The sequence below is a fragment of the Marmota flaviventris genome, chromosome 16, assembly GCF_047511675.1.
Source record: "Marmota flaviventris isolate mMarFla1 chromosome 16, mMarFla1.hap1, whole genome shotgun sequence".
NCBI classification, from domain to species: domain Eukaryota; kingdom Metazoa; phylum Chordata; class Mammalia; order Rodentia; family Sciuridae; genus Marmota; species Marmota flaviventris.
The window spans coordinates 30,834,324-30,846,605 of NC_092513.1; the positions used below are offsets into that span (position 1 = coordinate 30,834,324).

The 12,282-nt window shown below is 31.8% G+C and overlaps 1 protein-coding gene across 1 annotated transcript in view; it reads right to left on the reverse strand.

Annotated features, from left to right (window-relative positions):
- The window catches only part of Pik3c3 (phosphatidylinositol 3-kinase catalytic subunit type 3), a 121,257-nt gene that overhangs the window by 38,766 nt on the left and 70,209 nt on the right, over positions 1-12,282 (reverse strand). The window contains exons 17-21 of the mRNA XM_027935728.3: positions 9,542-9,670; positions 8,859-8,928; positions 6,589-6,653; positions 4,820-4,904; positions 2,915-2,989 (exon numbers count right to left, since the gene is read on the reverse strand). Coding sequence (XP_027791529.1) covers positions 2,915-2,989; positions 4,820-4,904; positions 6,589-6,653; positions 8,859-8,928; positions 9,542-9,670 — 424 coding nt within the window. The remainder of the gene's footprint in view (positions 1-2,914; positions 2,990-4,819; positions 4,905-6,588; positions 6,654-8,858; positions 8,929-9,541; positions 9,671-12,282) is intronic.

Genomic DNA, 12,282 nt, shown 5'->3' on the forward strand with positions numbered 1-12,282 from the left:
CAGTGAAATGAAATAAGGATATCTCCCTTCTCTGATCTGTCTCTCATGGCAGGGTACAGGATGAGGATGATACAAAGGAACTCTAGTTATTCACAACCAGTTTCATCCAAAGCAGAGTCACACTCCAAACCTTTCCATGCTGGCAAACGACAACTGTAGACAAAAATATTTTATTTTGAAGAACGAGAGAAATATTGCTTGATAAATTAAAAAATGCTCCATCAGTGATTGAGAGACTGGACAATCACGTAAGAGAATCCAAACTTCTAAATTTTCATTATGCTTTAAAATCTGTGTTAAATGCATAATGTACCCCAAAGAAACAATGAAAGATACTTTATAGTAATATGAGTTATTTTTAAGTGCACTGAAGTATATTTTGTGCAATAAACCACATTCAAATTTCACTTTGTCCAAGCTATACATTTTATTATTTATGTGTGTTTATATCATATATATAACTAATATAACTTGAAATTGCTTTGACTTATAATCAGTAAAAGACAACAACAGAAATTTTAAAAATAAATTTTTAGAAGTTGAGGGATACATTACTCTTTTATTTTTCTGTCTTAATTTTGTTCAAACTAAACTGAGAATTTGAAAACTTTTTCCTTAGTAAGGAAGACTTAAGATGCTACCACATAATATAATTGGGTAAAATAATTACAAAGCAGCTAAGTAAACTGAACTAAAAGAAATAAAAAGAATGTGCCTCTTATCTAGCTACATTTTAAAGGAAGTTTTTGATTTTTAAAGGCAAATTTGGAGCACCCTCTAGTGGAAACCTCATGTAATAAGCTTAAAACTTCTGTTTCTGAAATTTTATAACTAAATTTTCAAAAATGAAATAACAGAAAAGGTACACTAAGTAGACTCCTCTTTCCAAATCTTGCTCTTAAAGTTACTCTGACCAAACACAGGAGAGAAAGCACTTCCCAAAATCCAACCAAAAAACAGTCTATTACTTGAAAAATTGATTAACAATTTTCAAAAGAAATAAGCAGGATCCCTAAATATTATAGAGGTAATGATATTCTACTCAAGAGAAAATTCCATTGTGGATATAAAATAATTACATTCTAGAAATAAAGAGAACCATTTTGGTAGCTTGATTCTTGGTGGCTAAAAGATTCAACCAAAAAAGAACTAATGAAAAACAAGACAAAAAAACTGTACAAAAATACCTTCCAAATTACAATTCTCTCCAAACATACTGTAATGTGTTTAAAAATATCCTTTGGTAAATTAGTTGAGAATCTCCATAACCACCTGGTTATGCTCCTTTGGTCTTGGTTATTGAAGGGACTGCCTGGTCTGGACAGATATGACATCACAAATGCAAACTCCACATAACATGTGGAGATGACTCTTCACATGTAATAATTTTAAATGAATACATGAAATGCTAGATTATGTGAATTAATAGGGTTATCATGTAACTAGGCTACATTTGATGAGTGACATTAAATTCTGGCTACCATAACACAAAGGAATACTAAAAAAATAAAATAAAAACTTCATATGAGAGATCAATTTAAAAAGCAATTTGGAAGTCTATTTACTACTGACGGCTGAAACTTGGATTATCTGACCCAAAGAAGAAAAGCTACTTAGAAGAGATGAGATATTCATTCATTCATTCAATACTGCTTTGCTAAACACTTTAAATACATGGTGTTCAAGGTTCTAGAGGCATGGTAGAATCATGAGTAGACAAGGTCTCTGTTGTAACAGAACTTGCACCCAGAAAGGGATATCTATCAGTCAGTGAGCTCTGTAAATACAAGAATTTCTGTCCTATTTATATTGCTATCTTCAGCATCTAATAGTTGCTCAATAAATATTCTTTGGATTAAATTAAAAAATACCTTAAGTTAGTGATAGGTGATATAAAAAAAACAAGTCATACAGAGAGAATAATAGAGGATAAAGCATATATGTTATTAGAGAAGAAGCAAGGGGCTTTCTAAGGAAATACCATTAGAACAAGGCTGATAATCAATGTCAGTCCTGCAAAGATCAAAGAAAAGAACTTTCCAAAAAAGAGGAGAAACAAAGGTACCTGCTGTGAGTCTGATCTGACATTCAGATTATAAAAACAGGCAAGCCACAGAATTATAGTAAAGAATTCAGATGTTATTCAAATTGAGAAAAATATGTTGGTGGCTTCAAGTAGGATAGAAGAGTAGAAATGCAGACAGTGGGCAACTTCACGATCTATTCTAGAAGGGAAGTATAAGTAAGATTTCCTAGTAGGTTTGTTAAGTAAGATTAAGTCAAGAGGGGTATTAAGATTGATTTTAAGGCTTAAACATGGATGGATGATATTGCTATTTATTTATTGAGATTGGAAAATGAGGTAAGAGGAGATTTTAGGAAGTTATAATACAGAAGAGGACAACGTTTATAACTGCCTATATATAATTAGGATTTCAAGAAAGCAGTTGGATATTTCAATTTGGGTTAAATAAGTGGATTTACATAGAGAATTTTTAAATACTGTTTGCAAAGAGATGGTGTGTAACATATGGGACTAAAGTTATCAGAAAGAAGGGGGCTAAGAATGATTATTAGAGGTGGATGTTATTTTAGAGTGAAGCATATTTTTTAAAAGAAAGCATTTTTATTAGAGCTACACAGGAAGAAACTAAACAGCTCACATACATTATGGGCTTTTCACAGAGACACTGCAAATTCAGAAATAGAGACTGGATGAGCTTCCATCTGCAGGATTATTACTAAAGCAACTGTTACAAGGGATGGGAGTTTCCCTAAATGTTCTTCCAAGGTACCAATTTTTAAAATATATATGCTTTATCTTAACTTACGTAACTTATTTTGTTAGTAAGTAAATACTAGAGTAAAAATCACTGGCATAATAAAATGTGTGTGCTAGTAGCCATTCTGTTACCTGTTTTTGTTAACAAAAGGTTATCCAGATGCCTGTCTCCGACTCCAAGTATATATGTAATCACACAATATCCAGCTAAAATGAGACAAAAAAATTTATGAAAAACATGTAAATCAGGTTATGTATCCCACTGAATAAATATGAAAACAATGTGTGCTACTTTAATTTCAACTTGCTTTTTCATATCTGGTTTCTCCCTAAATTTTCAAATTTGTAATTTCCTTTGGCTCTATTTAAAAAGTCTATGACTTGCTGGGCACAGTAGCACACGACTGTAATTCCAGCAGCACAGGAAGCCGAGGCAGGAGGATCACAAGTTCAAAGCCAGACTCAGCATTTAGCAAGGTGCTAAGCAACTCAATGAGACCCTAATCTCTAAATAAAATATAAAAAAAAGCTGGGGATGTGGCTCAGTGGTTAAGCAACCATGGGTTCAATTCCCAGTAGCAATTAAATAAATAAATAAAAATCTATGACTTGAAACACAAAAGAAATTATCATTTACAATAGAAAGAAATCTTGTAAAATTTTAACAAATTATAAATAGTATTCCCATCAAAAAGTTAAACCAAGTTTCAAGAATCTCAATTATAACATATCTAGCATTTCTCAGTTCAAATTGAACACGTTAGCTGACATTGAAAAAGAATTATAATAAACTGTCAATCGCACCATAATTTAAAATTGTGCTACCTAAATTAAAAGTAAATAAGTTTTGTTTTTGTTTTTAATTATAGAGAAACAATCTTGATGTGCCAGAAGACAGAAAATGTAATACACTCGAGTGGTAAGGGCACTTATTAACTTCACATTAGTACCCTAACAATAATATAACCTGCAAATATATAAATTATAACAGCTTTTACAAAACTACAATGTTGTTATATAATAGTATTTACAAAAACATGTTTATTTTAGCTCCTATGTAAAAAGAAGATTAGACCACCTAATAATGACAGAAAATTATCTTCTTCAAATTTTAAAAATATTAAGGTTCATTTGACTTAAGTTCCTGATGACCAAAAAATTCTGAAATACTAGCTCATAGGAATTTTGTGAAAAATAAAAAAATACTACATATCAAAAAGCAATTTCTAGGGCTGGGGATGTGGCTCAAGAGGTAACGTGCTCGCCTGGCATGCGCGGGGCGCTGGGTTCGATCCTCAGCACCACATAAAAATAAAATAAAGATGTTGTGTTCACCAAAAAAATATATATATATTAAAAAAAAATTCTCTCTCTCCTAAAAAAAAAAAAAAAGCAATTTCTAAAAACATAAAAAAAATCAATTTTAAATATAGCTGTCAAATATTCAAAAAGCCTTCCTCCTTCCAGCTTTGTTTGCTTATGTATAGGCATAAATATAAAACTAAATATAATAAAACTAAATATAATATTTATAAAAACAGTTATGACCATTATATACCATATACCATTCAGGGTTGAAATCTAGTATCAGCTTCTTTATCTTCCCTTAAACAATTCAGTTATAAACAAACAACTTAAGAGATAAAATATATAAGAACATAAGCTTTATAAAGATAGCAAAAATGACAGAAGAATATAAATTAATCCTTATAGCATGCTACTACTTCTAGGAATGAACCAAGAGTACTGACTCCAAAATACTGTGAGAAATACTATCTTTACAGAGCACTTTTGGCTGAGCTCAGTTTTTATCTAAAGCACTCTTAGCTGAGTTCACTTTTCATCCAAAGCTTTTATTGAAAGCACAATTATTTCTAACTAATACTTTCCCCATAGCCTGCCTACTGTCATTATTCAAAAATAGGATAAACCTAGGGGAAAATTGACAGGTTCCAGGAAGAGGTAACTTGTAATTTCATCAGATGGCTAACTTTATTACCCAAACACATAAATGGAAAGCTAACCTGAAAAACTTACCACAGCTTTTAACATAAGTGTCCATGACTTCAGCACTGATCCCATTTGGTCCATTCTCACTTGGTGCATATTTTCTAAAAAAGTTCTGAAAAGACATTATTTACCCGTTTAAGAATTCAATATATTTAAACAAATTAGGCATTTTGAAATTGTAAAAATGACCAATAAGTTTCTAGTCCAAAATTTAGTCAAAATACAATTAGATGCTTACTGAACCAAACAATAATGGTGGTTCAATAAATGCAATGGAGTGTACAAAGAGTCTGACAACGTTTGGGAAAACAATACTTAATATATTTCTTTCTTTTTTCCTTTTTAAGATTATCCACTTGACCTATTTCTTTACTTTCAAATGTGAAAGAAAAACACAGCATTTTATTTCAAAGTATAATTAAAATATTGTTAAAAAATAGATTTATCCTGTTTTCAGTTTTTTGAACACTATGAATATTTAACCAACTATTTTTATTTGGAATATATAAAGAATTCCTACAAATCAATAGGAAAACTACAAACAACTCAATAGGACATGGACAAAAGATGGCAAGTGCTTCATGTCCTTCATATAGATTTTTAAATGTTAAACCTTGCAGATAATCAGGGAATTACAAATTAAAACCACAACTGGATACCAAGAGCTAGAAATCTGATAATACTAAGATTAGGCAGGGATACATGGCAATGAGAAACAGAAAAGGAATAATTATTTTAGGAAAAATATAAGTCTTTTAAATATAAACTACAGGTGAAGGTAACAATACCCTATGACCCACCCAAACTATTTGCAGAGATCATAAATGTAGTCTAGAACCAGTATACACACTCTCTTCCTTTACAAAAATAATCCTGACCAGGCATGGTGGTGCACACCTGTAATCCCAGTGGCTCAGGAGGCTGAAACAGGAGGATCATGAGTTCAAAGCCAGTCTCAGCAACAGTGAGGTACTAAGCAACTCACTGAGACCCTGTCTCTAATAAAATACAAAACTGGGCTGGGGATGTAGCTCAGTGGCTGAGTACCCCTGTGTTCACTCCCTGGTACCAAAAAAAAAAAAATTAAAAACTAATCCTAATTTCAGAATAATATACTTAGTTGATAACTTTATGAAATAATGACTTCAAGACCACTAACAACTTGATTTGCTATAGGACCCACAGATTCAACATTTATTTGCACTACACCTAAGGTTTGTTATAGTGAAAGGATATACAATAAGAATGTCATAGAAAAAATACACATACACACAAAAAAAGTGGAGAAATTCCCACAGGCCTCCAAGTTTTCTGATGAGGGAACCTACTGAGCATATAAATTTCTTCGATAGAAAGATATTTTTAAAAGTTTTTAAATTGCAGTGCTATAAGCATAATTATACAAAAGATGTATGAGTAAGAATGTCTCTACAATACTTTCTAAATAACAAAAATTGGAAATAATCAAAATGTCCATCAATTAAAGGTTACATAAATTATAGTATATCCTCACTTTGAAATATAATGCAATCATAAACTTTAACATAGTTTTAATTTTAATTCTAATCTTCTATTTTGTATGGCATGCATTACTCATAAAACTGACCACTTGAATACACTGACATGGAAGAATTTCCAACTACAAATAATGCTCACTTCTAAAGAAAAAAACCTGTATAAAGAAAGTGATAAAGGGAGGCTTTCATTTAATTCCATATATTTTCCATGAAGACTTAAATTTTCAATATGAAGAATATATACATGAGTTTTATAAATATTTAAAATTGGTCCTATACCTGAATGCTTCCCTCAGTATCAAGAACTTCAGCAACAGGAACTGACTGGATAAACTGCATGAAACCTACACAGAAATGAACAAACATACTGTATTCATAATACCTTTTAGATAATAGAAATAAAAGTTCTACTAAGAATAACCTTCTTTTGTAATGGATACACTCTACATCTGAACAACTTAAAAAGGTTTGTGAACGCTATATTCAGTTTATTGTGGCATTGAAAACACTGTAACTACCAGGAAAATTTTTATGCTAATTAATCTGCTTATTTGTCTAGGCAAATTTCTATTATTGAACAAAAGAACACAAAGCAACAGACAAAGCTTCTTAAATCTATGATCAAAATTTTCTTCTTTCCATGGCTTGATAAGAGATAGTAATCAAAAACAGTATAAATTTAAGAGCATTCTAAGAATTCTGGAATATTATCACCTAAGCCAATTTGTATATGTCCAGTGGCTCCTTTTGTCTAACACTCCATCTTCTGTCATTTACTGGAAATGACTTGGGAAGAAGTACCTCCCAAGTACCTCAAACTACCAAGACAAATCAGGAGGGAACAGTATGTGAGATAATAAAAATGAAAAAAGTCTGGTAAATCTTGGAACAACAATAGGAACATATAACAACCAATACATGAAAAAAAATGAAAGACGAATGGGAAACATTATTTTAGAACTAGAAAGAGTCATGACCTGGTTTTGAGTCTTCTAACAATTTACACACAGATCACACCCCTTTAGAGCAAGAAATGTTTTATTTATTCTCATATCACAAATGTACAACAGTACACAGTAATTCGCTTAAGACGTATCTGTTGTTTTTTTAATATGGAACATGGAGCTGTCAAGTAAGCAAAAATACATGCTTGATCCTACCTACATATCTTAAACACTATGAATGAAAGCATGACCTGAAAGTTCAGGAAGACTTAAGTTACAGAAGAATCAAAGGACATCTGGCAATTGAATCATGTTTTTATTATTTCAACAATAAAGTTACTAGATAAAGCTATGTAGGAAAAGCTGTGTCAGATAGTGGTCATAGTATATGTGAAGGTCCCAAGAGCAAAAAGAGCATGGGGCATTAGAGAAAACAAAATGTAGCCATTTTGGGGGCTGGAGCTGTGGCTCAGTGGTAGAGCACTTGCCTTACAAGTGTGAAGCACTGGGTTCGATTGTAGCACCACATAAAAACAAATAAAGGCACTGAGTCTACAAACAACTAAAAAAAAAAAAAAAATTAAAAAAAAAATGTAGCCATTTTGGCTCAAGAAAGCAAGAGGACAGTGGCAAATGAAGAGGCTTGAGACAGGTACAGGGAGTCCTACAACTGAAGAATTTAAATCTAGGTAAAGCCTCTTGGTCTTTGTCCCAAGAGCAAATGAAAACTACCAAATACACCTACGCAGGATAGTAAAGAAGCACATTTGCACTTCTATAAAAATCAATTTGAAGGAAAAATGAGAATAATAAAATCACCAAATAGTCTTGGAAGTAGCCAAGGGAAGGACAAAAACTTAAAACAATTATTTTATTTTTTCAAGGTTAACTACAGATATAAAGCAAAGAGTATGGAATTTACAAAAAGCATTAGTCAAGCATTCTTAGGGAATTTGCCATCAAACTTCCAGAGGTTATTCCATTTTAAAAATACTTACATGCTATATACATGTATCCATGTTTGTATGTGAATGTGCAAGCACACATAGTCAAAATATATAAAAAAGAATTCAACTGACAATATAATTTGCTGAATAGCTTTTTATAAGCAGAGCACAGTGCAAAGCCTTTCTCAAAGGATTATTCTGAACAGATTACAATGCAATAAACATCTGTGGATTATAATCAGTTTAAATGCAAAGAAATACATAACAGAGGTGTTAAATTTTCTCCAAAGGTGATGTTTTTATAATTTCAAGAGGTAAAAATACAAAGTGAGAGCATGTGTGCATGCACAACAGATATAGGGAGTGAGGGAACAGAGGGAAGAGAGATGGGGGAGAAACAGAGGGACAAGAATAAAAGGAAAGTAGGAAGGACTAAAGAAAAGGGAAGTGATGCAAGAGAGGAAAGAAGAGAAGGAGGAATGGAAGGAAGAGACAGAAGGGAAAGAGAAAAAAAGGAGGAAGCAGAGAAGGAAAGATGGCCCAACTGGCCTGCAGTGCTACAAAAGTAAGTTTAATCTCTAACATTCTTCAGAATTTTCAGTTTAAAGAGTACTCATTAGACATTAAAGTAAACAATCCTTATATAAAATAAACTCACCATGTTTTGTACTCGTGGCTAATACCTTATAAGGTGTCAATTTCAAATCCAGATTTTCTTTCCGTAACAGCTTTAAATCAAAAGATAAAATACTTTAAACAAATGTAAAAATTATTAGGAAACAGTTTTGTGGACAACTATTAGAGTCATTTAATATAATAAAGATATAGCCTTAATGTAAGGTTAACTAAGTTAATTAAACTTAAATCATCAAAATAAATTCATTAATTTTTGATGGTGTGATGAATTTTTTATTCACTCTCTATGATGAGTTTTTAATAAACAGTAGGATTCTCCTTTATGGACATAAAGTACTTTACAATATAAAAATTTTTTAAAATGAGGCCAACATTCCTTTGAAACCCAAGACAATAATGGGATGTTTCCTTTTTTAAAAAAAGATCTAATAGACATTATAGAAATTACTAAAGCTTACAATGTGAGAATTTAAATTTGGAAAAAAGGTTTTATGGCGCATATGAAGCTTCACACTCATCACAAGAATAATTCTGAAGTGCAGAAAAACAATTTTATTTGTTCAAGGATAAGTGGAGATTACTAAAAGATTTTTAGGACTGTAACTGAATAATACAAACACTTTTGTTTCCATAAGCAGTATATATACTAAACCATAGTTTTCTAAAATAAAAACATGTCCCCTATCAATATAAAGTTATGCTCACCTTATCCATAAGTGAAATGATTTGAAGAATGAGTTGATCTTGGCGTAAATCATCTCCATGCTTAAATATAACGGGATATTTGCCTCCATCTTCTGTCTTAAAGAACAACTGTGCAGGCATAAGGGCACTCTGGAAAAGAAATGTACTGTTTTCAAATTGAATGTAAATTAATGCATAAAGACTTACAATAGCCAGAAGAAAGTTCTGGCACATAATTTAAAAACAGGTGAACAAGACCTAAAGAAGCCACATGGGTTGTCAGATACATGAGGGTACCATGTAGAGAACAATGAACCAGCTAATAGGCAGATCACATGGTGGAAAAAGCACAAACTTTGCAATTAAACAATCCTGGCTCTGAATCCAGGCTTTGCCAGGTACCAGCCAAACAGTCCTATGAATAGTTTATAAAACAAAGATAGCATTTCCTCTGCTATGACAATCAGAAACTGTTGATGAGAAGGGTCTCACACTAGGCCTAATATAAAGCAGACATTCCATGTGTGTCTACTACCATTATTTTTATTATTAGAGATATAATGGAGTAAATAAAGTAAAACAGTATAAAACAAAAATGTATCAGATGAAAAGAACATGGCCATTTTAATATATATTTATTTATAATTAGTTATAGATGAACACAATATCTTTATTTTGTTTGTTTATTTTTATGTGGTGCTGAGGATCAAACCGAGTGCCTCACATGTGTGAGACAAGTGCTCTGCCACTGAGCCACAACTCTAGCCCCACAGCCATGGTTTTTAATAGCAATTATATACTGTGAGACTCAAAATCTCAAAATTTTGAGTTCTCAAAATCCTGAGATTATTACTTTGGGGATAAATGGTCAGAAAACTGCTCTGAGAAAGGGAGATCCTATGGATTTTGACCATGGATAGAAAATATTTTATAAGATTGTAAATTTGGAGAAATTCATAATAATATACAGAAAATAAATGTGTCACAAAAGAAAACAAATGGCAATAACTCTAATTTACGTAAACCAAGAAAATAGCATAAAAAGCATCACACAAATGGATGAAGACACATGGCAAAGCAGACAAAGCAAAATATTAATGACAGAATGGAAGTAATGGAAGTGGTAGATACACAGTCACATACTGAAAAACCCCTTTAACTTTGCACTGTTTGAAAACTTTCCTATACAGGCTGGGGATATGACTCAGTAATACAGCACTTGCCTAGCATGCATGAGGCCCTGGGTTCGATTGCCAGCAACACACACACACACACACACACAAAAAAAAAAAAAAAAAAAAACTTTTCTATAACATGATGAGAAAAAAAGGCATGAAAAAATGCTTCAAAGAATGTTAAGCTCAGAGCATAAATATTCTAGTGGACTAAAATTCTGAACCTTAAATTAACTTAAATTTAGAGAATCATTTTATCACCACTATCAAAATGTACTTATTACCTTAAGCCCTAATTTACAAAAGCTCAAGAATAATAGTTGGAAGTGATCTTCCTAAATATGACAGGTAAAAGGATCTTTGATGTAATTTATTTTTTTCAGATTCAAAGGTAAATATGAAATTTCGATTTCATCTAAAATCTGAAGCAAGGTGATGATGACCATAGTATAACTACCATTACTCCCAGTGCCTTAAGTGAACCATTCTCCATAATGATCCAACTTTGGTTCTTAGACCAAGAACTACAAAAACTCCTTTCAAAATATTACACAAAGGGCTGGGGTTGTGGCTCAATGGTAGAGTGTTGGGTTCAAACCTGTCCACCTACAACTAAAAAATAAATATTAAAAAAAATATTACACAAAAGAATTTTCAGAAGTTTATAAAAGTTATAAAAGTACAACAGGAATCCATGGGTTCCCTGCAACTATATGCAATATTTTCAATGTGTGAATAAGCAGATGGACTACTGAAAGAACATAATCCATCACTTTTTCAAGATTCTCAAAGGCATCCATGTCCCCAATTAAGAATTACTTCGAGTTATGTAATAACTCTATACAGAGATATATTATATAGCTAGTTACTCTACACAACTAAACAGTCATACACAGAAACTGTCTGAAGACCAGTATTTCTAAACTCCAATTGACTATGTTTAAGAATTCCATAAGCTTAAGGCTAGAAAACAATAACAGGACTGTATATCAAAAAGATTCCCCATATTTTGACTATTTATTTTATACGCATAAAACAAAATTGTAATATTCTATAATTAAAAATAACACGGGCTTAGAATCCACTACCAATAATGGCAGATGTACATTCTTATATTCTATTCTTAAAACTCTTGCTCTGTCTTAGACATACTTTTCTACCCTGCTTGAAAACAAGGGTACAAGTACCTTTTTAATTCACTCTTTTTAATTAGTGCTTAGAGAAACTGGTCTTGCTTGGGAGTTCTTGGGAGTTTGCTGTTTAACAACCAGCAAAATACTAGTTGTTAAAAGTATACTGTCTTATGCATAACTTTCTATACTTGAGTCCTCCATGGAATGTAAGCATGAAGTAAGAAATATTTGCATTGCATCTCCTATACCTGTGTTTTCAAACCGTAAGTTGCAATCTATTAATGATTATTCAATTTTTTAAAAATGGGTTGTAAGACACATTTAAATGTTAAAGCAATTAGAAAATATTTTTGAAAAATAGACACTATCATTCTATAACATGCAGTAAAGATTAAGTACTATTTTATGAAACTTATGTTTCAGTTGTGTAACCTAGGCTGCCAATAAGTTGCCT